General features: G+C 41.3%; 1 protein-coding gene across 1 annotated transcript in view; it reads right to left on the reverse strand.

Moving 5' to 3' along the window:
- Nucleotides 1–25,469, reverse strand: part of znf608 (zinc finger protein 608) — a 46,838-nt gene extending 21,369 nt beyond the window's left edge. Inside the window, exons 1-2 of the mRNA XM_073465706.1 lie at nt 24,471–25,469; nt 3,797–4,067 (exon numbers count right to left, since the gene is read on the reverse strand). Coding sequence (XP_073321807.1) covers nt 3,797–4,067; nt 24,471–25,469 — 1,270 coding nt within the window. The remainder of the gene's footprint in view (nt 1–3,796; nt 4,068–24,470) is intronic.
- Nucleotides 25,470–27,704: the final 2,235 nt, after the last annotated feature.

A 27,704-nucleotide genomic window follows, 5' to 3' on the forward strand; every position in this document is an offset into this window, starting at 1 on the left:
ACGGCCTATCAAAGTGCAGTGGCGTCGAAATCGGCGGGTGAATCATCAGATTGTCTGATCCGTCGCCCGGTACTCCCATGGTATCATTTTGTAGTGTTGGACGGGTTTCTGGTTCTACATTTCTTCTTGTGTTGGACTCGTGATCATATGCAGCTCAGCGCCAAAACTTCTTTCATGAGGATATCCAGCACATGTTTAAAAATAAACTACAGTTTAGTTATTTGTTTGGAAAGGACAAAGTGCCTGGAATGATTAAGATAAGAACCATCTACTTTTCCTTGTGGCATATGTTTTACAAACCCACACTAGTTGTAATGATGCCCAATTTTATTTGGCGAAACTTGAAGAATCTTTTCAGGCAAAACTTTGCAGAAAAATTAGCTTTCTACATCTACGTTTTCTCTACAATGAGGTAATACTGAAACCAACTGGCTGCTTGTAGAGGCTGAACTAACAAGTAGATATAACACTGTTTTGCCCTCCAGTGACAAAATACATGAAAGGAGCATAATGGTTAAGGTTAATAACTACTTGGTTAAGTTTAGGGAGAGAGAATTGGTCATGGTGAACAGAAAACCTCTGTCTGCTTTTCACTCACTTCAGAGAATGAAGCAGAAGATGCATTATTCACTGTCACTCAAAAATAGACAAGATATTGAGTATTATAATGAATTTATATTTCTCTTGTAAAATACAAATCAGAAACAACGGTGAAAACTTACATACTTGACAGGGTCTTTAAACACTTATAAAATACAGCCAACTACATTCAGAGGGATACAAAATTAGAGCAGCTGCTGAACAAATTAATCGTGTCATCAGTTTGCCTCGATGTGTGACCAACAGATGCCAAAACGCTCAACGCTCTTCAAAACTGCATCAGTTTTGTTAAATCAGAAACAAAACTCCATGACTTCACAGATAACACCGTCTCCAAATCTTCACCAGTGATTTACTATAGATAGACCATCCATAACACAGCTGGGAATTCGGGGTGTCTCTGCCCTGTCTGTGTGTAAGTGGGGGCCAGTTTTACTGCATCTGCCTGGTTCATCACCCATAATACAGAACCTATAATGTGTAAATGTGATGAAACAGCTGGTTTTCATTAGAAAATAGGACAGCGGCATATGGGTGGCGATACGGCCCGAAAATACTATCTTGATCTACTTAATCCTGATCATTACCCACGATCTAAATTGCGTTCTTTTAACTCACTTTTGAAATGCCCTGTAGACTTGAAACAGCCTGTGAATTTCTCCATTTGCACCAATAAAACGCAACATTGCATTGAAGGTGCAATACATAAGACTCTGCCACTGGTTGTATTCATGCTCCAAACAAATAGGGGGCTGACTTCAGCTAACTTTTTTTAATTCAGTTTATTAAGAGAACATAGTAACTTCTGCTAACTGCAACTGGCTGCCATAAGCTAGTTAGCTTAGACTTCTACATTGAGAAGATATCTCTGAAACACAATACATAAATGTCGTCAACATAACGTCAAACCTGCTATTTATTCACATTATGCTGATCAAGATTTTTGAACATCTTACATCTTACATATTGCACCTTTAAAGATGACTCTTTTTTTAGCACTAGCTGCTCATCCGACACGTTGCTAGCAATAACTCACATTGCGCTATTTATAATACGTTACCCAAAGAAGAGCTACATTAAGTAGTTCGTCCAGCCAGTAAAGCCATCTAGTTGGCTTCATCGCTCTACTGGTTTGTTCACGTAGCACAGATCTACTCATCAACGAGGTCATGTGGGATTTGGAAACAACGGTAAGAGGATATTTTTTAAAATAATCTCTACGATTCACCTGAAAAATAGATTACGGTTGCCTTCAAGATGGATCACAATCTAAATTAGTCAGATTCCCCCACCAACAGCGGCATATCCTGACCGCAGTGGTGTAGTGATGCTGAAAACGTTGTGCAGTACTTCCTCAAGAGTCATTTTTTGAATGTCCACAAAAGGATGCTCAACAGATTAACTGAAAAATAAAGAGCAAAACCACTCCCTTCATCATCTGGAGTCAAAGTCATCAGCCAGGAGTCAGAGGACGGCTGGAGAAGGATTCACCGCACCAACTCCGTCTTCTGATTAAGAGTTTCAGACGTGAAAGAAAAGCAGCAGTAGCTGAAGTTATTTTGTCTGACAACCAACGCTGTTGTTGTTCTGCTAACAGAGGACAGTCAGCCTCACTTTGGAAACTCAAAACAATCCAGTCAACCTGAAGAGCCAATTCCAAGGAGATAGAAACATTTACCCAGCTTTGAGTCCAGACAGATTGTTTCCCCGGAGCTGTCTGATATTTGGATGTTGTCCCACCACAGCTTCTAAATAAAGATTCTCCAATTACAGCCTCTCCTGCAAACAACACTGTCTTTAGTTTTAATGGGAAGGACCGAAACAAAGCATTTGCTTGCTGAGTTTTCACACCTCTTTGAGATTTTGAGGAAATGGCTAAAATGCAGCTTTCGGGAAAAATAGTTTAATCTGTTGTGATTGTCAGCATCTCAGTCTGTTCAGAGTCATAGTTTAAATGGGCAAGACGCCCACTCATCCTCAAATGTGAAAACAATGGAAATTTAAAAAGCGCCGTGCCTGACAGAGTGCAGTGAAGGGGAAGTCAGTCTGAGCTTTTCGACACGTCAAGACAAAAAAAAGCCTTTTGTCAAAGTCAAGTCGAGCTTACGGATCAGGAAAGCTGCTCATGCATTTCCACCATCTTGGCTTTCACTCAGGCGTGACAAAAGTATTTTATTTACCCACGTTTGACTCATGAGACTTTCCACATCGTCACATCACAGATCACACAGTGCTTCTCTGGAAGCACTCAGACTCTCATGTTCAGTTACTTTTTATTATGTTTGTGTCCCTGCTTATTCAACAGTAAACAAACAAGAGCGCACACAAGGTGAAACTATATCACTGCACTGACAGTTTTAAGGACATTAACAGTACTGTTGCATATTTTGCCCATTGGCTACAAATTAAAAATAGATGTCAGCAATTGCCACCATAATGTCTTAAAATTTCTGGTTTTGTGGCTAGAAGGCAGTCATTGGTCCACTGAGCTCTATAACTTTATGTATATGAAACCTTTAATAGCCAAGTTATAAAACACCAAAAATGATAACCAAATAAAAACATAAACACAATAAAAAGACAGGAAAACTTAACAATTCTTAGAAATAAAATCCACTGTCATTCTTCACAGTGAGCATCACTGTTGTCAGATTTCTGTCATTAAAAGGATTTTTAACGATCGACGATGAGGGATGTCAGCCAAGTCGTGCCTGTTGCAGATTGCAGTTGTGGATTTTGGCTGATTTGGGAGAACACGATCCTTTAAAAGCAGTTGGGCCGGCTTTAGGGCCAATGCCAGCACCCAAAATTGGCTTGAAGTTGAGTCAGTTTGGCAACCCAGCATGCCAGATTCAGTCACTGTTGGGGTAAACATTTAAGGCTTCCTGGGAATGTGTTTACTGTAATAAAGTTATTTTAATTACCAAAGTAACTGAATGAATGGAAGCCAGTGACTGTTGTGACATGTGACAGTGACAATATATTCTTTAAAAGCCTATGGCCCTGTAACTCCATAAAAATATCCATAAAATATGAAATATATTTACAGTATTTTACTATTTACTATTATTAAGGAACACAAAGTTTATTCCATTCACCTTCATTGTATCGAGGGGCTGGCAGAAATCTCGAAATCTCAACCAACACTTTAAACTTGCTCTTGTAGTGTTAAATAGTATAATACAACACTGCTTACCTTCCTCAGTCTCATGCCAGACAATGCCCTCCAGGTTGACGCTGGTCCCGGGCTGGCAGGGTCCCAGACAGGCCGAGTCGCCCTCCAGTGCCCCTGAGATGCCTCCATCCTGGGTGTTGGTGCCTATAGACCTCGTCCTCACCACCAGCTGCTTGGGGTTAGAGGTGGGCAGGGCCGGAGGGGAGAAGGTGGGGGCCGAGGGCAGAGAGGACCCGGGTGCCCCGGGGTGGCCTGGAGCAGGGGGAGCTGGCACCGTGAACATGGGGTCCACCTGGAGGGAAAAGGAGAGGATTCATTAAAAATCAGAGAACGAGACAGCCATGCATAGTAATACGTGACTTTACTTCAGTTCGACTTTATTTTCAGTATTAGTCTTTCAGCTACATTTCATCAGATTGAATGAAATTCACAGCTCCAGAAACAAAGGAAGAGGAGAGATATATATAAAGACAGAAAAATATAGAAGTCAAAAGATTATTAATGTAATTTTAATATTTCTGAGTCCGACTGACATCTGATTATTTGAATGCTGTATAATGGAAGGACATTTTAGAAGAGGAGACATTTTCTCCAAATGTCACCCCCTTCATTATTCTATCCGCAGTCTGCACTTACCAACTTCCTAATATTGAGTGGCAGCTAATCATCTCTCAACTACATCCAGACTTCGAACAACCTCTTTTTTCAGCCTGTCGATTAAAATTCATCTATAAGAGGCAGATATTTCGCCCTCGTTCATGAGTTTTTGGGATGAGAAACTGTTTCCTACAACACATGTACACAGGAGCTACACATTATAATTAGCTGCCACTTTTGCACAGAACGACTTGGCAAAAATCTGCAACAGGATAATAAGGCAACATTACTGGAGCTCATCCAGTGTGACTATAGCAACAATAACGGTTTCTCTCTTGACATGAGAAATTAGATTTCGTGCGCTGTTAAAGTCCTTTGTGAGGTTCAGCGTCTCCAAAAGAGGTTCAGCAATATGCAGACTGGTTATTGATTTTAGTCATCTGAAACTTTAACAACACAGTAAAGAGAAACCAACAACCTGAGTGTCATTCTCATATTTTTGTCCTTTATCAGTTGTTCACTGAACAGTTTACTCACCACCTCTTTTTTGGAAAAAGCGGATTGATTATTCGGGAGAGGGGAAAAAAACTCATCTTATTCAGCAGCTTTTTTTGTAGGAGTCTGTGCTTCCCAAACCTCTATCAGCAAAATATGACCAGTAGAGGTTTGTTCATAAAGTAAACACATCAAAATACATTTTCTATGACAAATAGTAGAATTAATCTTTAAAGTCAGCTTATGTGATTTTTAAGGAACTCTCTATTTGGTTACAATTACGGGGCACTGTGAGAGATAGAAGATAGCAAACATAACAGGAAGGGGAAAGTAAGATGGCAAATGAGACTAAAAGGGAGAGAAAGAAAGGGATGTGTAAAGAAGGAGCAAATGAACTAAACAAAATGAGATGACGGCTATAAAGCAGAGGTGAGCTCTAGCTTTAATCTTTTTATTTTTTATCATCTCTTAATCTTCCAATTGTTACTGCAGTGCCACCATTACATTAGTTGATAAAACTGGGCCCCTGATAATTGCGTCGGGTTATGAAATTCATTCAATAAAGAAGAGCAAAAGCACCAACATTGATTAGATAATTGTCACATTAATTTAGATGTTTAATTCAATTTTTTTGGTTCTATGTGTTGGATTTTAAATCATTTGCTAGTTGAAATCTTAGTCTATAAATCAGGGGCCGGTGCCATGAAGCTGTTATAAAATTAGTCATTAAATACGTTTCTGTACTTTTAGCTTTATAATATATTCAAATATGTGATAAAAATGTACTCATAATCTTTCTCATACTAGTTTATCCAGATAAAAGTGTCAATCCACCTGTTAAAAGGAACCAGAATACAGGAAATGACATCTACTCTGAAAAACACTTTCTATAGGAGAACTCTCAGACCCGTTGTTAGATTGCCTCACCCATATTTTAAATGTTCCCTCTGTCCATGATGAATGGTAAAACTTAACAATGCAAATAGTTGGCAGTGAACTGACTGATTAATGGTCATTACTCAGCAGTATACTCGCATTCATATGTTCCCTAACATTAGCCATGATCGTACCAGACCAGGTACGGCTGTATCAGCAGATCCCTGCAATGTGTGCAACAGTGCAACAGAGCATTTTATTGCTCATGAATTAAGTTCTCATATGAGTGAAGAAAATATGTTATTTCTCAGTTCATAAGTAATACAGTGTAACTTTAAAGCCATATTCTGTGATCCAAATAAACATTTGACTCCCTGCCAAAACATCCTGAACACAATCTGGAAGCTGCTGAAACTCTTACAGTGACTGTCTGGTATTTTATAAACAGTAGGCAACAACAGATTTTTAAAAAGCTGCAAAATGTCCCGGAGGCTACGAAAAGCCTGACTTCAGTTAACTTAGACAAACGATTCCAGTCTGGTCCACATTTACACAGTTTTTCTTGTTTTTGAAAGCCTAACAATTGGACTGCTCCATGGGGCGAAGGAAGCTGCAGGAGAATATTACGTTTCTAAAAGTGGAGCTGAGCTCCCTCCAAACACAAACCATAGAAAGCAAGTATTTTAAAGTGGGCTGTGTTATATGAGGTGTTGGTAGGTACAGAGACATTACCATGGTACTGGACTGACTGGATTTTTATTTTTTTTTAGCACATTAAAGGATCTTTTTCTGGTGAACTTATCTTTCAAATGACTGCTTGTCTCCTCACCATCTTATTAAAGACATTTTGTATTTTCCTCGTCTTGTCATGTGTGCTGTATACAAACTGTAGTGATCAGTGGTTGGCTTTTGTACACTTGTGGTAGAAGTCTTCCTAAAGGGAACCACAGGCAGTCAGACCTTGTCAGAACACAACCGAAGATAATTGGATCTGATCCAAAATGAGGTCCGTGAAGACCTCTAGCTGATACAGAGAGACCTGTGTCCAATCAAATTTCTACTGTTTCTAGTCTCTGTTTCATAAAACCGAGAATATCGTTTTTCATTTTTCAAAGTGTGTGAGTGATCTTAACCGCTGTCATCACCATGGTTACACGTAATGAAATAGTAAGTCACTGGTGCCTATAAGAGCCTTACTCTTATCTTCACCACTTATTATGGTCCCAATTACAACAGCTCTGGGAAATAATTCTGCTGAGAGAGCAGCAGCAATCAGCGATGAAGGATTTCTCTCGCCGTTATGACTCAATAAAGATTACAGGCTTGACAGATAACTCACTGTACAATATTCTTGAGTGATTTCCCAGTTTGAAAAAAAAAAAAAGATGAAGAAAAAAAAACCTTCTCACCCAGCCGAGTCTCTAAATACTCCAGAAAACAGCAGCGCTTTGTCAAGTCCAACACGGTGCTCTTTTGTGGCGCTTGGTGTCCCAGATAAAGGAGTTGTGCTTCTGTTGTGTTATTATGAAGATCAATCACTTACTCACACAGGTCGCTCTCGACTGACAAGTTTTTTTTCTTACTTCTCAGTAAGACTCAGAGGTGCTCTGAGCTTTTCTTTAAAATCAATCTGCTGTTCTCCTTCTGCAGAGGCCAAAGTTACAAGTGCAGCCCCAGCAGTGTGGACAGTATATCAACAAAATCAGGGCAAGATAAACTTGATCAGGACAAGATTCTTTCATTAATGTTTCAATTAAATTTTCTCAGTGATTATCTTATTGATCTGCTGTATGGCTGTTTGTCAATGAAACCTGCAAGAGTCTCAGTTGGTCTCAGTTCATTTAAGGGAACAAATAAAAATGAATGTTCATGTGAAAATATTTGTTGTGGTCCTTCCCTGTGTCCCTATAAAGTAACACCTTTGCTTACGGTTTGTGAAACAATTACATTACCCTCATCTGGTTCCAGTGTGGGCGTGAACTCACCAACACTTCAAGGTTCAGGGTTTAGTTTCTATTCTTCTGTGTCCCAAGATGACAGTGTATGTACTCCAGGTATTATGAGGAGCTTTGTTTCACCGCATTAATGTTAAAACCTTGATAAACAATGCAAATTTATCACGCAAAATAGTAATAAAACAGAAGAGAGATGATCCCCCGTGCTTCGTGAAAGCGTCTGTTAACTCCCACACAGCTGCTGACGAAGACCACCCAGGACTTCTTCTACCAAATCACAAAGCAAATTAACTATAAAAGAAGAATCATGATCCCCGGTGATTTCTGTTCTGCCGTTAACGCCTTTTCCTCCCTCAGACGCCCAGAATAACAACGCTTCATGGCAATTTACACAGCAGCTATAGTCAGCCAGGACGCGGAGTCACACAGCAAAATAACAATAAAAAAACACAAGCAGACTCCCCTGTGTGTTTAATGCTTCAAACAAATCATCCTTTCTCACGCCGTTTCTTAATTAAAAAATCCTACAATACACACAGAAAAATTACAGCACCTAAACAGAACCGCAGGGAGCTTTATCATTAAAGAAACAGGCCTAAAGATGTCAAATGATGCAACATTAAGTGAAACTACTAATTTGTGTTGCACAAGATTTGACTGCCATGCTAATCCCAAAGTACAAGCCAGCAAGGTTCTGGTAATAAAACAAAGTACTTGACTGACCTGAGGATGCTGCCAAAACATGTAATAGACCAGCCAATCCACTAGAGGTCAGCATGTTAGGGCGATGGTTTGGCTAGCCTGGATGCGAAAAGTACATGTGTGTGTGAAGGTAGAGCACCAGCAGGGGGCGAGAATGACAAGAACATCGGACAAACACAATTCAAAGTGCCAGAAAGTCTGCGTCAGGACAAAGTAGTTTTTAGCAGAACCATGATCTTTTTTTAAAACCCAGTGCTTTGATTTTGAAAACAGGAGTGGACGTAGCATTTTTGTTATTGGTAACTTGAAAATGAAAGGCAGGCAGTGGTACAGTGCACCGTAGGGTCTATTACACCGTTTAGGTTGATACCGGGTTGGCTGATGAAAAATAAATACTGGAGGGAAGAATGAATGAGGGAACCATGAAGATGATCTTTCCCAAACATTAACTAGTATTCAGACTGACTTCAACCAGACCATAAAATGCTCTTGAGTATTTTTGCAACGATTTACTTTGTTGTTTGATTATGAGAACTCCATCTGGTGAATCCATGCACTACTGGCTGTGTCTTTTTCTCAGCTCATCATTCTCTCCTCTCAGGAACTGATGCTGATTAAAACTCTGCGTCACCATTCTCGCCCCGAGCTTCTGCGATCATCGATTTCGGCTGTTGTATTCTTTCCCTGAGTCTCCAATATCTTGTTTTGTGAGCGCTTCAGTTTCTAAAGAATAGAGAAAATCGAGTATTACTGCTTTAACTAAACCACACAGGAGAACGAAGTACACAAAGACCCAAATAACACTAAAATATGCATGGACCCTGGAGCCGTGCACAAACACCGAATCTGTCTTCCTCACTTGCTTTGAGACAAAATCCACCCCCATCCTTTCTCACAGAGTCAGTTACAGAATCACCAAAGACGAGATGCTTTAGCGTTTCTTCTTTCTAGCTCCCGTGAAAAAAATCACAGACATAACGCTCCAAAAACAAAATAAAAAAGGCACTCGGCAAGATCACACAAATATGGAGGACAACAGCAGAAAAGCTGCAATATTTCTTTCTGTTGTTTCAAGATAACAGCTAATTACAGATAGTTAAGAATCAAATTTTCTTTGGATAACAAATGATGTTGTCAAAATGGTCAACATCTTAAGAAAACAAACGGTAATTTTCTCACAACATCAAGGTAATAATGTCAGAAAAGCAAACATCATTATCCATTAAAAAATTCCACCTTTTGTTTTTCATGAGAACAAGATATTCATGCCAATATATTGAGAAAGACAGATTGTTTCCTCATAACAAGATGATAAAACTAAAAACACACCGTTATCCAAAGATTATCCAATTATCTTGAGATAATGGGAAGCTGTATCACAAACCTGGCTTATTAGCTCTTTACCAACAGAGTTAGTGCTACTTCCAAGGCAAAGGTTCAGCATATCAATTCAGATATTGTATGGTGTCACAGGTGACGTTAGGAAAACAGGACAGTAACGTCCACTGTGTGGGAGCCGATCGTTAGAGGCTCTGCTTTGTATTTATTTGGGGTTTTACTCAGGATGTTTCCTCAAATCCACAAATATTCTCTGCCAGTGTTAACCTTGTAGGTGTAATGTCTGCTGTGCAGAAACACCGTTCACTTGTCTCTGTCCTGCTGTTAATACTAACATGCCTGATTTACCCACAAGCCCTATAGTCAAATCAACAGATTTCTGTCTTTTGTTGATTTGTGGCACTTAAGCTAAAAACATCATCTGGTAAACAATCCTTAAACATGAAGCCCAAAGCATTAGATGAAATGAGAGGTGCTGTAGAGTAACAACACTACATAACTTGTTTATTTTCTGTTATGATGGCCACGGTGTAGTAATTATGAAGACATAACTTCTTGCCATGCAACATTCTCGGCCTCGCCCGTCTTTCTGTCGGTTGTCGTCCGGTATGATTCGATACACGGTATATCATGGTGGACGACGCCCATTTTCAATCCAAGGCTGAGGTTTTACAGATACCTTCTGAAACAGACACCTTAAAGTTTCCAATTCACTTGAGCTCTCTATCAGCCAAAAAGCTTTTATGAACTAGCTACAGCTAATAAAATCTACCAGTGACAGCTGGCAGTCAGTTCAGCAAAACTCATTCTCTTGGTAAAAACAAGAAGCTGCCCTTGGACAAAAGCACCTGCTCATGTACGCAATACACTCCTCAATAACCTCAAAGTGTAAACTCCGTACATGCAATGCTAAATGGAAAGATTGGCAGGAGTAGCAACAGTAACTGAGTGGAGGTGGCAAGTGAAGGTTCAACTGCAAACACAACAAACGCTCCAGGGTTCAATGCCATCGCCAACAGAAAAGTAAAACTTTTAAGGGAAAAAAGAAAAGGTAGCTGTGTTTTGACCATTTCCTTTTTCACACATGGCTTTACTGTTTCCTTCAGGGCATGTCTGATAGGTATATTTACACTACGCAGCAACACACACACACATACAGGCCAATACCACAGAAGAGAATGGGCTTCCATATCTGAGCTAGCGCTGCTGTAAAGTGCCACGAAAAACATGAAATAACAGTTACCAGCATCCAGCCTACTACTACTCTCGCTATTTAGTCGGCGCCAAATGAGGCCTGAGGTTACGTCACAGTTTCTTTTCACCCATGCAAGGCGCTGACATCAAATTCGACAGGCTAACCAACCAAATAAATAGTGGAACCAAAAAAAACACGACAAAACATCTGATATCAATCCTGAGTTTCTACCATTTCCAGAGGTTGTGGGAACATTTCTGTCACATTTCCATCAAGAATAAAGTGAATCCTCTACGTCTCGACATCCTCAGGTGGAAGGAGTAGAAAGGAGGCTTTTGTGTTGGTTCTTGCAGCCAGCTCCAGGTGTAATGGAGCGGCAGCCTCTCTTCACTGCATTTCTACTCAGAAGACTGTAACATTTTTCATCGGCCATGACATTCTCTGCACTCATATTTTGGGGTGTCCTTTTCACCGTTGAAATAGCTAGTTTGAAATACACGATGAGAACAAGGAAGGAAACAACTTTTATTCTTGAGGGGCTGCACACCCAGGGACAAAAAAATCTAAGAATCTTCTTACTCAACGTTGATGACATCGAGGTATGCGTCTTTGGTGGCGCTGGTGTCAGAGAAGGAGCAGCAGGATCAATCGAGCAATGCATTCTGAGGAACGTATTGCTTCTATTGATAACATTTACCATTAGTACCTTTTCGATTTCCGCCTTAAATTCACTTCAGCATCAAACGTCAGAGGATGCATTGGTCAGGAGAAAAACACATCTGCCGCAGTTCGAGCTAAAACAGCCTCAACTTGGATGTCTCCTCCGACGGGCTGGAGCTTTGTGTTGAGGTTGAAACACAAACAGCTGTACCAACTCGCATACAGAGCTGGATTTACCCAAATTAATCAGGAGAGGGACGGGGGTGGGTGGGGAGGTGTCAGGGGAGCCAGCTGAGTTTTCCATTAATTCCGCCTCTAAAATCTATAATTAAACAAAGAGACATTTCTTATCTCTGGGTTTTACGCTTATTTTGAAAAAAATCTTCAATCGCATTTTTATGCGCCTCAGACTACAGAGGAATCGTGTTGTATGTGTTAAAAAAGAATCTGAATCAATCCACCGATCCAATTATCCGTCCATCTTTTCATTTATTCATCCGTCCGTCCATCTATCCGCCCCCTCATCCAGTACTGTTAATGGATGATGGAGTGTTTATAGAAGCTGTGAAACTGAATTTTGTCGACACGTTTGATGAGAAAACGCTGCCTGAACTGCATTGATCTCTTCTTCTATTTCCTTCCATCTCTGCTGCTATTTTCTCTCTGTCTCTCTTTCCTTCTGTGTTCGTTGCCTCACATTCACCGTTCATTTCCTCCTTTTCTCTTCTTCCTGTTTCTTGTCTTTACCTCTTGTCCTCCTGCTCTTCCTATCCCGCCTTTTCCCCTTCTTGCCTCTCATCGCCCTTTCCTTGTCACTTCCTTTAATGCACTCTTCATTTCTTTCTCATTTGTCTCGTCCTCCCATTTTCCTCCTCTCCCTTTCCCTTTTCTTATTTCTTGTCCTCCCTTCCTCTTCCACATCCTCTCCCCATTCCTTTACCCTCTTCATCATTTTCCTCCCTTTTTTCTTCCCTGTCCTCCCCTTCCCTTTCCCCCCTTCTTGTCCTCATGTCCTCCTCCTCTCCCCCTCCTTCCTCCTCCTCTCCTCCTCTCCTATTAAATCCCCCAGTGAGCAGCCACACTGACAGTTTTTTTTTTCCCAGACAGAAATCATCCCTGTCTTTATTGTCAGGCTGCTGAAAGAGGAGGCATTGTGTGTGGTGGTGGTGTGTGAATGTGCCGACAATCTGTGGTTTGCGGAGTGTGTGTTTGTGTTTGCGTCGCACATGTGTTTTTTTTGTGTGTGTTTTTGCGAATGGTAGCCATCTTTTTTTTCCCATTATCTGTCTCCAGCCTCTCTCATCTCTCTGCTCTCTCTTTTTCACTGCCTCCCTACACACACACACAAACACACACACTCACAGACACCACTTACCTTCCAACTGAATGACAAGCTCTAATGGCATGACATTACTCACTGCCATAATAACTCCTGCTGCTGCAAAACATTGGAAAACTAACAACCGCTTTCTTCCCCTCGACAACACCACCGCTGCACAATCAACCATTAACAATAATCATGTTAGCCCAATTCCGCATAAATTAATCTCCCAGAGTTGCAGTGTTTGCAAGCAGCGCTTTCATGATGATATAATTATAAAGCGTCTGAACTGAGACAGACATCACAGGCTTTCAATCTGGCAGCTGATGTAATGCCAGAGACAGTTTTAATATACAAGAGACTCAATCAGGTTACTGTGGGGAAATCTTAAACCTTCAAGATGGCAGAGCTGACGGGCCAAAAACCTGCCGCAGAAATGTTACAGACAGGATACAGTACGAGGAAGTTAAGCAAATGCCTGCAACCAACAACTCAATAACATCGGATGTGACCGTTAGCTCCCAAATGTGGCCTGCTAACCCTGTCGCTAAGAAATTATCTTTATTTACAACTAATCTGCAAAAGCAAAAACATTCTGAAGGAAACATAATGCCTCCCAGATTATTTTATCTATCAACATAATGAGGACACATTCATTACAAAATTACGACATGTTGATAATGAACACGTGCGATGTTGACCTAGAACCTATTCAAAGCTGCTGTAGGCGTCGTTGTTTTCGCTAACTTCCTATCTGTGTTGCAGTTAGCAGTCCCCTCCCTCTTCTCTACGTCACCACACGAACAAGCAGTGATAATCGCCAGAGATGCAAAACATCAGAACCACAGGACCGCCTCTTTATGGAGCTCTCTGTCCTGATTGGATAAAGCGGGCAGGGATAACATTTTTAGTTTCAGATAAACATAATGTTTTGCACTTTATGTGGTGAATCTACACCCTGAACAGACAGGGATGATTGTAGCCCACTGTGATGCTAAACACAATCTCCAAACAAACCTGAGACAAAGAAATGTATACACAAAATCCTCTACTGTGAACACTTTTACAATGCATGATCTTCCAAAGCGACAGCGTTTAATCACAACTCCAAAATATTTTCGACTTGGACAAAATTTTCCCATTAATTTAATCCATATTCATTTTCCACTGTACTGATTGATTCAGATGAAAGAATCTTCAATCTGATTTTAGATGAGACACTCGCTCCCTGAGCAGAAGAACTAGAGCCCCCCTGTGTGTAAAAGGACCACTATGTTAGGAAATCTGCACTTAAATAAAATATGAAAGGCAAGAAAGAAGGGGATACGAGGTGATTCTTCGAATGTAATGACAGATGCTGATGATGTATTTCCTTTATCTTAGTGTTTCCCTCAGCAGTGGAGGCTGCGCTGAATGAATGCAGAGAAAAACCTGCCAGCCTGCAGAGCGGAGCGCGTGGGCGTACCGTCGTACCATGAAGCCCTTTCACACTGGTTGGCATTGATACTTTGATACCTAATGGACTCTCAGTCCAGCAGCCTCCACATGAGCTGTTGTAATGCTCTGAAAACACACTTCTATGCCTCGAGTAGGGAACTATGTAAAAAAAACAACAACAAAAAACAAATGTCAGTCGAGCCATTTACACGACATACACTTGTTTTTCTTCTCTTGTATATAAGCTTCTGTTTAATTATCAAGTCAACTGGAGTTACAGTAATCAAAGTGTCAATGTATTGAGCGAATATTGGCATTTTAGTCTCTATCACCTAGCTCTGATGATGCAGATGATTGATCACATATTTATTGTGGAACTAATCAATTTAGCACTGGTTACACTGGATCTTGACATCAGACGTTTTCACTGACTCCAAAGGTTGTGTGAAATTCACTGAATTAAAATCAGCATGTATTGTGGGTAAAACCTGAATTTGTTCAGGACTAGAAGAATAAAAAACACTTTCTTTTACACCTGCATATCTCCATCACAAAGTTTTCCTCAGGATGGTGAGACGAGCTGAGGCATACTGATGAAGTTAGGTGTTAAAGCAAAGGAAAGGACTTTCAAGGTCACCCACTCATTTTGAAAAACTTCTGAAGCTTCAGCTTTTTTCTCAAATTCACCAGGGGGGCTACTTTTTGCCCTCTTCCTGTCTGATTTCCATGTTTTCAACCAATAATCTCCTGTCAATCACAGCCGAGTGGAGACGACAGAAGAGACCAAAGCGGATCTCTCCCACCAGCATCACTCTGTACTGTAGCACAGAAATTAAAGCCTCATTTTATACTAAGCTTTAAATCGATGATTTTCCTCTCCAGCACAAGGGAGGGAACAAAACATGTTTCCCAACAAACTCAAACATCAGAAATGTGTCTTCAAGGATGGAAAAAGGTGAATAATGGATGGGTGTGACCCTGAACACACCTCTTTGCCCATTTATGAGTTGGACTGCAAAAAGATGCTTCTCACTGGAGTGTGTAATCTGATGTTGCTTCTGCACATCTGATGAAATACCCATCATAAAATGTTGGATACAGAAGCAATGCATTCAGACTTAGTATACTGTCAATTCTAAGGTTGTAAATGTATTGTAGCAGAGAGTAAGATCATAATTGTTGGTACTGGACTGTAAATATCAGTGTTCTCCTCTGGTATAATCACATATTTACATCACTGTAAGCTCTACATCAAGTTTTCTGATGACAACACACTGAATTACAGCAAAAAGTTACAGTACGCCCTAACCCTGCAGTGAGTCAGGCAGCTACCCTTTTTCATTCAGTGCTGTCTGTCTAAACCCAGCTTGACTGCTCTGGATGTAGAGATTTGTCATTGTCTTACACAGAGAGGTACAAACCTTTTAAAATCAATGCTCACTCCCTGTAAAATTGTGGACATGACTCACAGTTTAACAGCTGTAAATGTTTTTAAGTCTCTGCACATGTCAGATGTGCCACCTCAGAGGACATGAGTCAGATCCCCGGTGGTTTGTCCGTGTTAGGAATTCAACATCCAGAGTTATGCGTCAGACATTTTGTGTCTTTAGAAAAACGGGTTCAGTGTTTTTGGAAAAGACGTCTGACTGGCTGGCTCTTAGATAACTGTCTGGCCAAGCTGTCTGACTGCAGTTCGCTCCAGCCAATATTTCTTTGAAAACAACATCAAAGTGCTGATGATTATCAGCCTCAGGTGCAGATTGGATGTGACGTGGGTTTGAATCCTGCTGAGCACCGGTGACCTTTGTCTGATGATAATGTGCTAAATAAATAGGACGGTCCTCTATTAACTCCTGTCAGTAGAAGTCAGAAATTACACAGCTACTAATAAACATAAAACTTATGATTTCATTTTGTTTTGCTCATAAAATTGGTTTGTTTAGTGCTAATAGCATATAATGAAATTAAAATAAAGAATGTTTTAAGTTAAAAACACAGCAAACCCTTCTATTTTCACAACATCTCTGCTTTTGTCACACTGTAATAATCCATGTTGAGTTGAGAGGCATCATTAACACATTTCTCTTTCTCTTTAGCATCATTAACACATTGCAAGTGTAATGATGTGAACATGAGCAAGGTGCATTAAACCTGCACAGCTGCTCTGCAGTTTCATCATTTACAGGCTGATGGTTTCAGAGCAAAATACTTGAAGTGGCAAAATGAAAATCTCTGTTGAAAGTATCCACTGAAAAAACTCTAATGAGGCTCCATCTGAAGGTCAAGCAGTCACATTAATAAAGTAGAGACAATCTTGCATCCATTCTTACATTAGAGACCGCATCTTTGAACTCAGCCTTCATCTATCCCGACTACACAACTGTAAAGTTATCATCAAAATCCGTCCACAGACAGACTGACAGGCGTATAAACACCCGGAACAGACGTACGTTCAAGCTCCATGCCTGAATGAAGTTCACCGTGTCATTATGTTTTCCAGCATTAGGATCTTGCCACGCAGAGATTCTTGATAATGCAATGCTGAGCTGTCAGGGATGTGGACCGGTCAAACCAAGCCAGTTCTCTCACCACAAGCTTCATCACCTTTTTGCTGTTAACACTTGCGAACATATTGCGAACATATTGCAGGCTGCCTTTAATTGTTGCTTTCCTTGGTGGTTAAAGTTAGCATTCTTGGCTCCATGTTTGGTGTCAAAGTGCTGCCGGAAACTGTTTGCCTTTGGCAATGCCACTGCCTTGTTACAAAGAAGACATAATGGTCTGTCTCCTTTAGGCACAAAAACAAATTTGTCCATTTTGGATATAATTACTATGAGTGTTTTTTTACCACTGAACTTAACAGTTTGATAAAAGAAAGCACATTGTGACATATTGTGACTCTGTCATTATGGTTTGTTTATTATCCCAATCGCACCAATAAAACTTATTTAACAGTGTTACTGTTTTGTTTTTCTCCCCTGGACAAAGTGGGGGCATTAACAACATTTTATAGCCTCATAGCCTTATAATGATCTGTATTGCATTTGGATTCATTTAATCGAATCCAGATTTATTGGGCCATGCAATAATAGTAGTTAGGTTGAAAATACAAAATTTAAGAACATTTCCTTTGTGATGAATCTGATTTAACTGTGAGATTCTGGTGAGATGAATCACAACATCTGGACTGCTGCTGGAACACTTTTTATTCACAAGCCTGATCCTTCTTGTGTGTTTCCCTGAAGGCGCCTCCCCTGATAACCCTCCGTCCTGATGCTTGCCTGCTCGCTCACTCGGGATCAGCTGTTTACATGCAACATCACACCCTGATCACAACTCTCCCTGAATAAACCAAACACTGTCAACGTCGCCATTGGAAACCGAGCCTCTGCAAACCTGTTAAAACCCACCTGGAAACGGGACGATGGCTTCGCATCTCAGCTCCGTGGTTACAGTAAACAGGATGTGATGTTACCATACAAGAAAATAAAACCGCTCAAGCGTCATGAGGAATAACCGGATATTGACAGGCATGTTAACGTAAACTGCGGGGTGATCAGAATTCAAGATAAACCAATAAAATCCAACAGGAGCAGAGTGTGTTTGTTGTCTCAGCTTGATCCAGCCTGCAGGGATCCACACTGACAGACAGAAAGTGAGAGCAGAGCAGCCGCTGTCATTCACAGACAAACTCAAGTGCATCTTATTGTCATGCAGATGACAGCCGGAGCTTCAGCAGCCGCAGAACTGCTTTTATTTCTGTCAGCACAGCTGGATTTGATTTTAAATGGGAGCTTGATTATTTCAGCCGTTTTTTTAGGATTTTTACATGTGACGCTTTTTGTGTGTAGGTTTGGCCCTGATAGCAGAACGGCTCCAGAAATGGCTATTTTGGTCTGTCAGTCCTCCAATTTCATCCAGACTGAAATATCTCAAACAACCGCTGGCTGGATTGCAAAGACAGTTGATTCAGACATTCATGGTTGCCAGAGGATAAATGATAATGACTTGATCCTCTGATTTTTCATCCAGCGACATCATCAAGTCAAAATCTTTATTTGACATATACTTTGAGGGACGGGTATCTTTTTTCGGTACTTTACTCTCTCTGTAATAACAAAAATGTAATATCAATTGTAAAATATAAGATGCCAATATCGGTATAACAAACTGTTATGGCGTCTCTTCAGCCATATCCAAAGTAGAAGCAGCAGCAGCAGCATCGTCTGTTATATTGCTGTTGTCGTCACTATTGCAGTGCTTGCATACTATGGTATTTGCACGGTCTGGCAGTTTCAGACATAGTAAAAAAGTCTTGCATACTTTTTTTAGTATACTGAACTTGGTTAGGAATTTTGGACGCAGCCAATAGCTGAGTTTTGCCTAATGCTATAAAAATGCTAACATAACGTCAATCAAGCCAGTGGAAAGCAGCTGTGGAACATCTATCAAACTAGTTCTATCAATATTGCAGCAGGCGTTGCCCGACTTACTGTGACTTGTTTCGGTGTGACGTCTCACTCTTTCTCTTCCTTTCTATACTCTAAAGATGCACTATGAGGTAAATTTGGCGTTGTTTAATTTATTGTGAATTGGTACTCAAGAGTACAAGTGTGATTCGGTCGGGTTCCCAACCCTTCTTTTGGTTCATATACCTAATAAAACAAATGACATTCCCATCAGCTGTACTTTGTGTCTAGAGCCAATTAGCAAGTGTTAGCATGCAAACATGCAAAACATTTTAGTTGTGACTATAGTTTGTACTGTGACCATAAAACGCCTACTTTTAGAATGGAGTTTGGTTTACCAGACTGTCTACTCCACAGACCACCAGGAAGAGAGGGTCTTTTAATGTTAATAAGACATAAATCGAGTTGACCTACCTTCTAATAATGAACCGTGTAACCAGCAAAAAGAAACTTTGGAAGTGGAGCAAAAACTGACCTGTTTTGACCTTGTCTCAGCTCGTATTAAACGGCCGCGTAATTAAGCACAAACGGCTGTCAAAACAGAGACAGCGACTCTAATATAATAATTTTACAATCAAGTCACACTGGACAGATTATAAAACAGCAAAATAAAGTGTCTCAATGACGGAAAAGATGATAGATGGCAGCAAAAAATACCTGGCCATTCAATAAGGTAGTTGTGTGTGCCAGGTTCGTCAACTTTGATGGAGACTGGGACTGAAAGGACACTCATCAACCCCTATTTCTTTATTTATTTCTCTACAATGTCGCTGATCGTAGATTGACTACAACATAACATGATTGATTGCCTGTCTGGCCGTCAGATTTGGGCACCTAATAGCTAAAAATCCATAAGGTAGAAGCCAGAATTTGCATTTACTGCCGGTCAAGTTAGAGGGGCTGTTTTCACCCAAAAGGGGGCGGGGCATGGCACAAGGGGTAAGTCCTCGTTTAAGTTGCTCTCATTTATGTTAACAGCATGCTGATGTTATCATTTAGCTCAAAGAACAACTGTACGGCCACACAGTGCCACAGACTCTTACAATAGTACAGTGACTCCATCGACATACAGTGAGTTTAAGCAAAGTATTATGTCAACCACATTCTGCCACCACCACACAATTTCCATAATTATGGAGAAATTAATGGAAGAAAATAGACTCGAAGCATAATAACACACTTTGGGTTCATGTGTATTTAGCACAAGTGAAACGTGAGCCATGACACAGCCTGTGTAGACAGCAGTATTGATTATAATAGAAGTGTATCTGCTCCATCAGACGCACATGAGACAGACTGAAAGATGGGGCTTAAACGCCTTCTGAGTAGATACACTGTAAGGTATCAGGTTTAAACTGAGCACAGAAGGATCTCTGCCTTCTCTATGAAATATATTTAATATATGGTTATGAGTAGTAATCTTCTTTAAACAGAATGTTATTTCTAAGCTTTGTGTGTTCATATATCTTGGCTTTATACAGCTATTCCATTCAGTTCTACCACAGTTGTTCCTGTCAGCAGGGGTGTAACTACTTAATCCAATTCTGATTCAATTTAAATTAAATGCATCATAAAATCTCACAGTCTTCTCGTGATTTGAGTTGATTCAGTTCAATCTTCCGACCGCATTAAAACCATAAAAATGGAAACAGCAATTAAAGTGTTTGATTCAAGAATAATTAAGCACATCCAGCCTCACACTGAGGAGCCAAATGAGATATTTACAGTATTTTGAAAGCCGAACCACAGCGTGGAAGGAAGATGAGTGCTGATATGAACGTGTCTGAGCAGGTGGACAGCGGTCTGGATTGGATTTAAGGAATGAAAAGAAATGTGATGTTTCGGCCGTTGGACTTTTAGCTGTTTAAAATTCAGAAGCAAAGACCATGATGACAGCGTAGCGAGCGGTGCATTCAACCAATCAGGTGGAGGAAGGATTCATGAGTTAATGTTTGGGCGAAGGAGAGAACTGTCAATCATCGATCATCCAGTTCACTTAAAAGACTCCTTTCCAAAGCAAATGTCATTTCAGCCTTTCCTGTTCACAACAAACCTCTGCAAACATTTTTTCTTGTTGGGTGAAACTAATAACGTTAGGAATGGATGCATTACGTTAAAGGGGCTCTGTGTAACAATTTGCAGCAATTTACATGTATTATTCACTCTTTATTGGCCATATGCAAGCGGATTGTAATGTGCCGTGCAAACTAAGACCATCCCCGTCTCTCTCAGTTGCCTGTACAAGCCTTTGGATTTCTTTATGAAGGACTCAGGTCAGATTTACCACGACAGTCCAAAGGATGCCCAGAGAGCTAACAGTAGTTAAGAAATGATGTCCGCTAAATAAACTAACGACACACAGAAGCTCCACAGAGCCCCTTTAAGGTCCATCATTAATGTCTTGTTATTTATTATATTTAATTGCATTTATCATTACTTTAGTGCTTTTTACTTTTTCATACAGGCACATTTTGGTCCAACAAGCCCCCAAACAAAACTGTCAGTGCCTTCCAAAAGGTTTGTTTAGTGGTTTAAAGATTAAAGATGGTGGTCATGGATAAAAGACACCAACGCTGATTCCTGGTCCAAAGGACACTTTGTACGTCTCAACCACCCAGCTCAAACAAAAGAACTGGTGTGCTGAACTAAATGTCTTAAGAGTTTAAAAGGTGGCGATCCCAAAATCACAAAATTAGCAAATGAAGTAATCAGCACTTGCAAATAAGCCATCTCAGAGTTTTAATGATGCACAGCAGCAGAAGCAAACGTTTCAGCCCAAGGCTTTTCTCAGCATTTCATCCGCTTCTTTCTGCTGCTGTTCATCATTAAAAATGCTACATACTTATTCGCAAGCTCTGATGATTTCATTTGCCAAGCCAAACATCCAGCAGAGATCCTCCGACCCATGTTTAACCATGCCATAACAACATCACACTGACAGACAGAAATTATTACTCATATGAGCACAAGATGCTCCTGCCAGAGAGCTGATGTAACGGTAGGTCTGTTTTATATGTCTGAATAAATGATTTATGCTTGTATTTGTCTGGAGAAGATAGTAGTCTGTCCTATTCAAGATATCATGTAATCTAACAGCCCGTTCACACTCCCAAGGCGTCAAATACAGCAGCCTGGTCAGTGGCCCTCACTTCTTCAAGCGCCCATCCAGTGCAGCAGGGCTCTAGAGCGAGAAAGGGCCAAGTCAGAGGGGAGTCAGGGTGGTCGGATGGGTCACGCACTGCACTTTCCCCCCAGAGACTGCAGTTTGGGTTCCGTGTTTGACCAGGAGTCCAGACTGATTTGTTTTTAAGTTATGTTACATAAGTACTGTGAGTTGACGTGTGTGACATGACTGAACCTAGTTATTTTAACCCAGAGTATGATCTTTTCCTAAACCTCACCACGTGGTTTTGTTGCCTGAAACCTAACCAAACCACTACCGTTGTACAATGTTCAAATGCCATATGTCACTCATGATGTGCGAAAATATTTTGAAAGTCTAACCAGTCCTTGCAGAGTATGTATTATTGCTAACTTGACTGCAGGGCCCTTCACGTCCAAAACTAATGCTGCAGGGGACAGTAACGCGTCATAGTTTGATGTGGTAATGTATGATATGTAAGATTATTTACTGTAATACGACGAGGTGCTGCACTGTGCCGCCAGACTACAGAGCAGCTTCTCTCCTCAGGTTGTGAGACCCCTCAATAGACCCTTTTCATGGCAGACATTTTGACTTGTCAAAGAACGGAGAAGCACAGGTGTAACAAATAACATTAACAAAGGATCCTTTCTATTGAATGTCCCAGTCAATGAGAGTATGCGTAGGAACTACCTCAGTCAAATGCAGTGCAGCCATCACTAATGTTGTAAATTTCACCTGAGGTTTTCCTGCTTTGACAAAGTCAAAATGTCTGCCATGAAGAGGGTCTATTCATCTCAGCACTCTATCACAAATATTTTTTTAATTTACTGAATCTGACCCAGTGAAGGGCATTAAGAATAATATAATAGCTTTGTAGAAATAGCCAATCTTCTCGCTGAATGTCTCCTTTCTGTTACGCAGGAAAAGCAGACCAAAGTCATTCATGAAAAGTCAGAGCTCTTCACGGTTTTTGATACACGACGGAAAAAACGAAGATATCTGAATAGTAAGGTTCAAAACCATCCCTGCAGACGCAGGTAAGCGTCTCACTGTCAACACTGTTTGTGCTCACGTTCAGGCACTTATCTTTAAATCCTTACATTTGAATGTCAAAATAAATCTCAGTTTTTATTGTTTTAGGGTGTAAAAGCTTCCGGAGCTCCACTACAACCATCACGGGACTCTAAAACTCTACGGTGGAGCCCAGATTACTGCTGACAGGGAATGAATTACAGTCACCAAAGAGCTCAGGGTGAGTATATGTGTGTGTGTTTGTGAGTGTGTGTTTCGCCGCCGAATGGGAATCCTTCAGATCAACAAATAAACAAAGCAGCCGGGGCAGGCCAGCGTTCCTCCTGTCAGCAGCATCTGCCAGCAGCAGGGAGGACGCTTCGGCTTTTCCTGCCTCGTCTAATCCTGCATCCACAAAAAAAAAAAAAGAACTCCTTCTAGACATCCTCCATCTGTTTCTTTTTTCTCTCCTGTGTCTGTCAGACTCTTTCAGCCTGTGTCCTCTGCTGTCACGTCCAATTCCTCCCTCTCTATCAAACATCTCTTTCCCCACTTCACCTCTCCACCCATCCCTCCATCTCCCTCCATCTTTGTCTCTCCTGCGGATGACTTATTTAAGCCCAAAAAATGATTTCACAACTGGCAACGTCCCTGTTCTGCACTTAAACGACTAGAAAATGGACCTCAGAGCGGCTCGTTAAAAGCTCAGCGGTCCAACCTGTCAGCCCCGCAGTATTTATGTCTTACTTACAAAGATTTTGGCTCTAACACCTGATTAATTTTGACATAATGGGTGTTGAGCCAACAAAGCCTGTGAATATGCAACAACATTATTTTATTTTTTTTTACAGGACTTATAAAGAGGTTCGTTCTTATCCCCTCTCACCTTTGTTGAGGAACTGAACATGTAAATAGTTGTCTGTAATCACCAGTAAAAACAAGGAGGACTGGATTAAATGGTACCAAAAGGAGGAGGAGGAGGAGGAGGAGGAGGAGGAGGATGGAGATGGAGGACACTGCTGCTGCTACTGCTGCCTCCCTCCTCCTCCTCCTCCTCTTCTCTTCATCTCCCCTCCAAAAGAAAAAAGACATACACACACACACACACACACACAAATCTCATCTCTGTACATCAGCATGGCAAAATATCAGCAGACAGACAGTGAGGCTGGGAACAATGACACCAGCTGGGCAACAACAATAGGAAATAAATATCATGTGGCAGGCAGGCGGTCATCCCTCCATCCATCCATTTAAACATCCCTGCTGTGTGTCTGCTGCTGCACGGGCTTCTTTGTGGCCTTCACACCTGCATCTGGCTGACTGTGTGTGCTCTGAATATCAAAATATTTCATTTCTCTCCTTTTCCCTTTACATGACAGAATCCCCCCCTGAGAACACTGATGGGTGAAGCAGCTGCAGGTGTGAAGCAATAGTTTTTTTTGTATGTTGCTGTGTTTTATTATTGGCCTCCAGACAATAAAAGCTGCTTACCTTCTCGGCTCCCCTGTGTTTCTTGGCCGCCGGCGTGTCGTCATGCTGCCGCCTGACAACAATAGCGCCGCCGCCGCTTTTAACTCCACAATCCAGCGCGCTTTTGTTGGCAGCGCCGCCGCCGTTACTCCCACAATTATTGTTATTGTTTACGTTGTTGGCGCCGCTGTTATCTCCCGTGATCCTGGAGTCCGGCGCGGCGCAGTGGCAGTGTCCGGGGCCGTCGCGGCACAGATGATGCTCGGGCAGGGCGGACGATGGGAGGAAGACGGAGGGAGGAGGAGACGAGCCATCACCGGGCTTCTCCTTCCTCGTCCGGACTGGAGGAGCAGGAGGAGCGGCGGCGTCCCTGTCCCTGTCCCTCTCCCTGTCTCTCTCCCTCTTCCAGCCCCGGATCACATTCTTCCCCTTCCTCTCCTCCTTGCCTTTGGCGCAGCTCGCAGGAGAGGCCGTGGTCACTTCGGAGACGCCGTTGTTGTTGTTGCCGCCACCGCCGCAGCCGTCCGCGTCTCTGCTGACCGCTGAAATCATCTCCAGACCGTCTCCACCGACGCTGCGTCCTTGAGCCTCCCTACTCTGCTGCTGATGCTGCTGCTGCTGATGCTGCTGCTTACCGACCCCGACGCACAACTCGCCGCCGCCGCGCACCGCAGCCGCGGCAGCCGCTGAGCGATCCGCCGCCTCCGGTTCCTCTCGTCCCTCCCGGCCGGCTCGGCTGCGTTTCAGCGCGGATCTCCTCGGCTCCGACCCGCCGCTGCCGCCGCCGCCGCCACCGCCGACAGGTCCCCGGGTCTGGAGCGAGGGCAGGGCCGCGTGTCTGTCGGCTGAGCCAGCGGCGCTGGAGGAGGAGGAGGAGGAGGTGATGGAGATGGAGGAGGCGGTGGAGGAGGAGGAAGAGGTGGAGGTGGAGGTGGAGGAGGAGGCGGTGTGGTTGGGTGACAGCTCCCTGCAGTCCGTCAGCAGCCCTCCATTCTCCCCAGCTCTCAGGAAGCGGTTCATCTCCTCCTTTGCTTGTGTCCTTTGTCGATCTTCACAATAATCAGCATTCAAGTCATTGTCAGCCCGCCGCAGTGGGCACACAGCACCGAGCTATAGGTGGACACATGCAGGTCTGTTATAGGCTGCTGGATCAGGCCTGCTCCATCACAAACTACAACAGGCTGAATGACAGCTGGGAGTTTCAGACAGATGTTTGTAGGTAGGATTTTATGTAGCCCAGGTCCCATTTGTAGGCTAAATGAAAATGAAAATATATAAATAACTCAGATACCCTTATATTTATTATTTAAATACGAATAAAACACTAAAAATAAAGTAGCCTAGAAAACAACCACATATCTCAGAGACACTGCAACATTAAGAAAAGATATTAGCCTAATAAAATAATATAACGTGTTTTTCTGCATTAATAACATTCTGCAGAGTGAAAATATTGTTTTATTTTGTTTCACCCTGAATAATATCTTGACACAGTTCAGCAGCCAAAACACATTTATTTTGGAAGAAAGAATCTGATTCCTGTCTTAAAAGATGACACTGGTTGGCCACAGGGGGGCGCTGCAGCCTCTCCTCTATTGTTTAAACATCAGCTCAGGTGTAGCTGATTGGATGTCCACGAAACGTAATGGCCTGATGCTTCTCATCAGCTGCTCCTGTCTGGATCTTTAAAACTGCAACTGGTTAGTAGGGCACTTGTAGTTGTCACCAATGGAAAGATAATCCTATTATAAGAGTAGGTAACCTACTGTGGTCAGTATTCTGAGTGGTATTTTTGGTAAAAACTCTAATATTCAAGATATTATCCAGCTCAGGGTATTTTATTCTTTCTTACACTTACTTACTACTTAAACGTACTCTTCATGCACATGTTAATAAAAGATCCATGAACATAAAGGCCTACTTTTCTGAGGATAATGAGCTTATTTTTTTTAAATTCACTGTCAAACATATAAAAGAAAAATGTATATTTACAGCAGCTGAATTATATTGGTAATGTCAAAAGTAAAAAATACATATAATAGAACAATTAAAACTGTAACTGTCTGTTACATGATGAAAGTTAACAGGCTTTATTTACACTTTGCACAAAATGATTTAATGGCAGCTTTAATTATTTGTAAGGAACAATAAAACCATTGGTGTGACTCAAAAGATGAGTTTGAGTTTAAATTTGATGTGTAGATAAGATAAGATTTAACTTTATTGATCCCTCACCGGGGAAATTCACCTGTTACAGCAGCAGTTGAGTGATATATTTGAAGAAATTAATAACAGGACAAAAGCACGACACACAATAAAATAAGAAAAATACAGAATTTAAATACTACTGCCAAAAAGACTATATACAGTTTTTTAACTTTCTACACACAAATGGATGGAGGACAACTGCACCTCGAACTTCACCCATGTAATTTGAGGGATGTACTGTATGCATATATATGCTTTATGAATACAGAAGCAGAGGAAATGAAAATATACAGACTGAAGGTTACAGTAACTTCACTAGAGAAAGCTCAACTGAATGAAAAGCTCTTCCAGTCTCTCTCACACTTGTTTCTTTACATGACATATCTATTCTAAACATCCTTTTAGAGTACAGTTTATGAAATATATGGTTTTATATATCAGGATTCATAAAAGGATAAATGATTCACAGTGTAGAAACTAGAAACCATCTCAGACAGATCGATTAAAGAGTGAAAAGGCAGAACAAAATGGAATAACAGGACGTGAATAGAAAGAACGTGTATAAATCTGCAGATTATTTTCACTTTAGCTTCCTGCTGTTGGTGTGATGAAGAAATATTCAAAGACGCCCCGTCTCTCTCTGTGTGGCAGTGGGGTTGCAATGGAGAAATAATGTCTTGCAAACCTGAAGAGTCAACACAGAATGAAATTCATTATCAGAGTCTCTTAAAGGGACAAGGGGAGTAAATGTAGACAAATGACAATTTAGAGTAACGCAATAAATACACCAGGAGCCCACAGAGTGTGGAAAGACATTTGATGACAGACTATTTAATCATCCTGGAGACACTGGGCAAATTAAAATGAAATTAGACTGCACATAACAGTAAGTATTTAGCAGTGAGCAGTGTTACTGTGAAGAAAGTTGTTCTGAAAGAATTAGACGCAGATTTTATTGGAAGTTTTTGGTTTTAGAGAAGCTCTTGACAGGATGGAAATGATGTCCATTGTGAGTCTGTGAAGGAAGAGGCTGACATATCAATATTT

Source organism: Pagrus major, chromosome 5, assembly GCF_040436345.1.
Source record: "Pagrus major chromosome 5, Pma_NU_1.0".
NCBI lineage: Eukaryota > Metazoa > Chordata > Actinopteri > Spariformes > Sparidae > Pagrus > Pagrus major.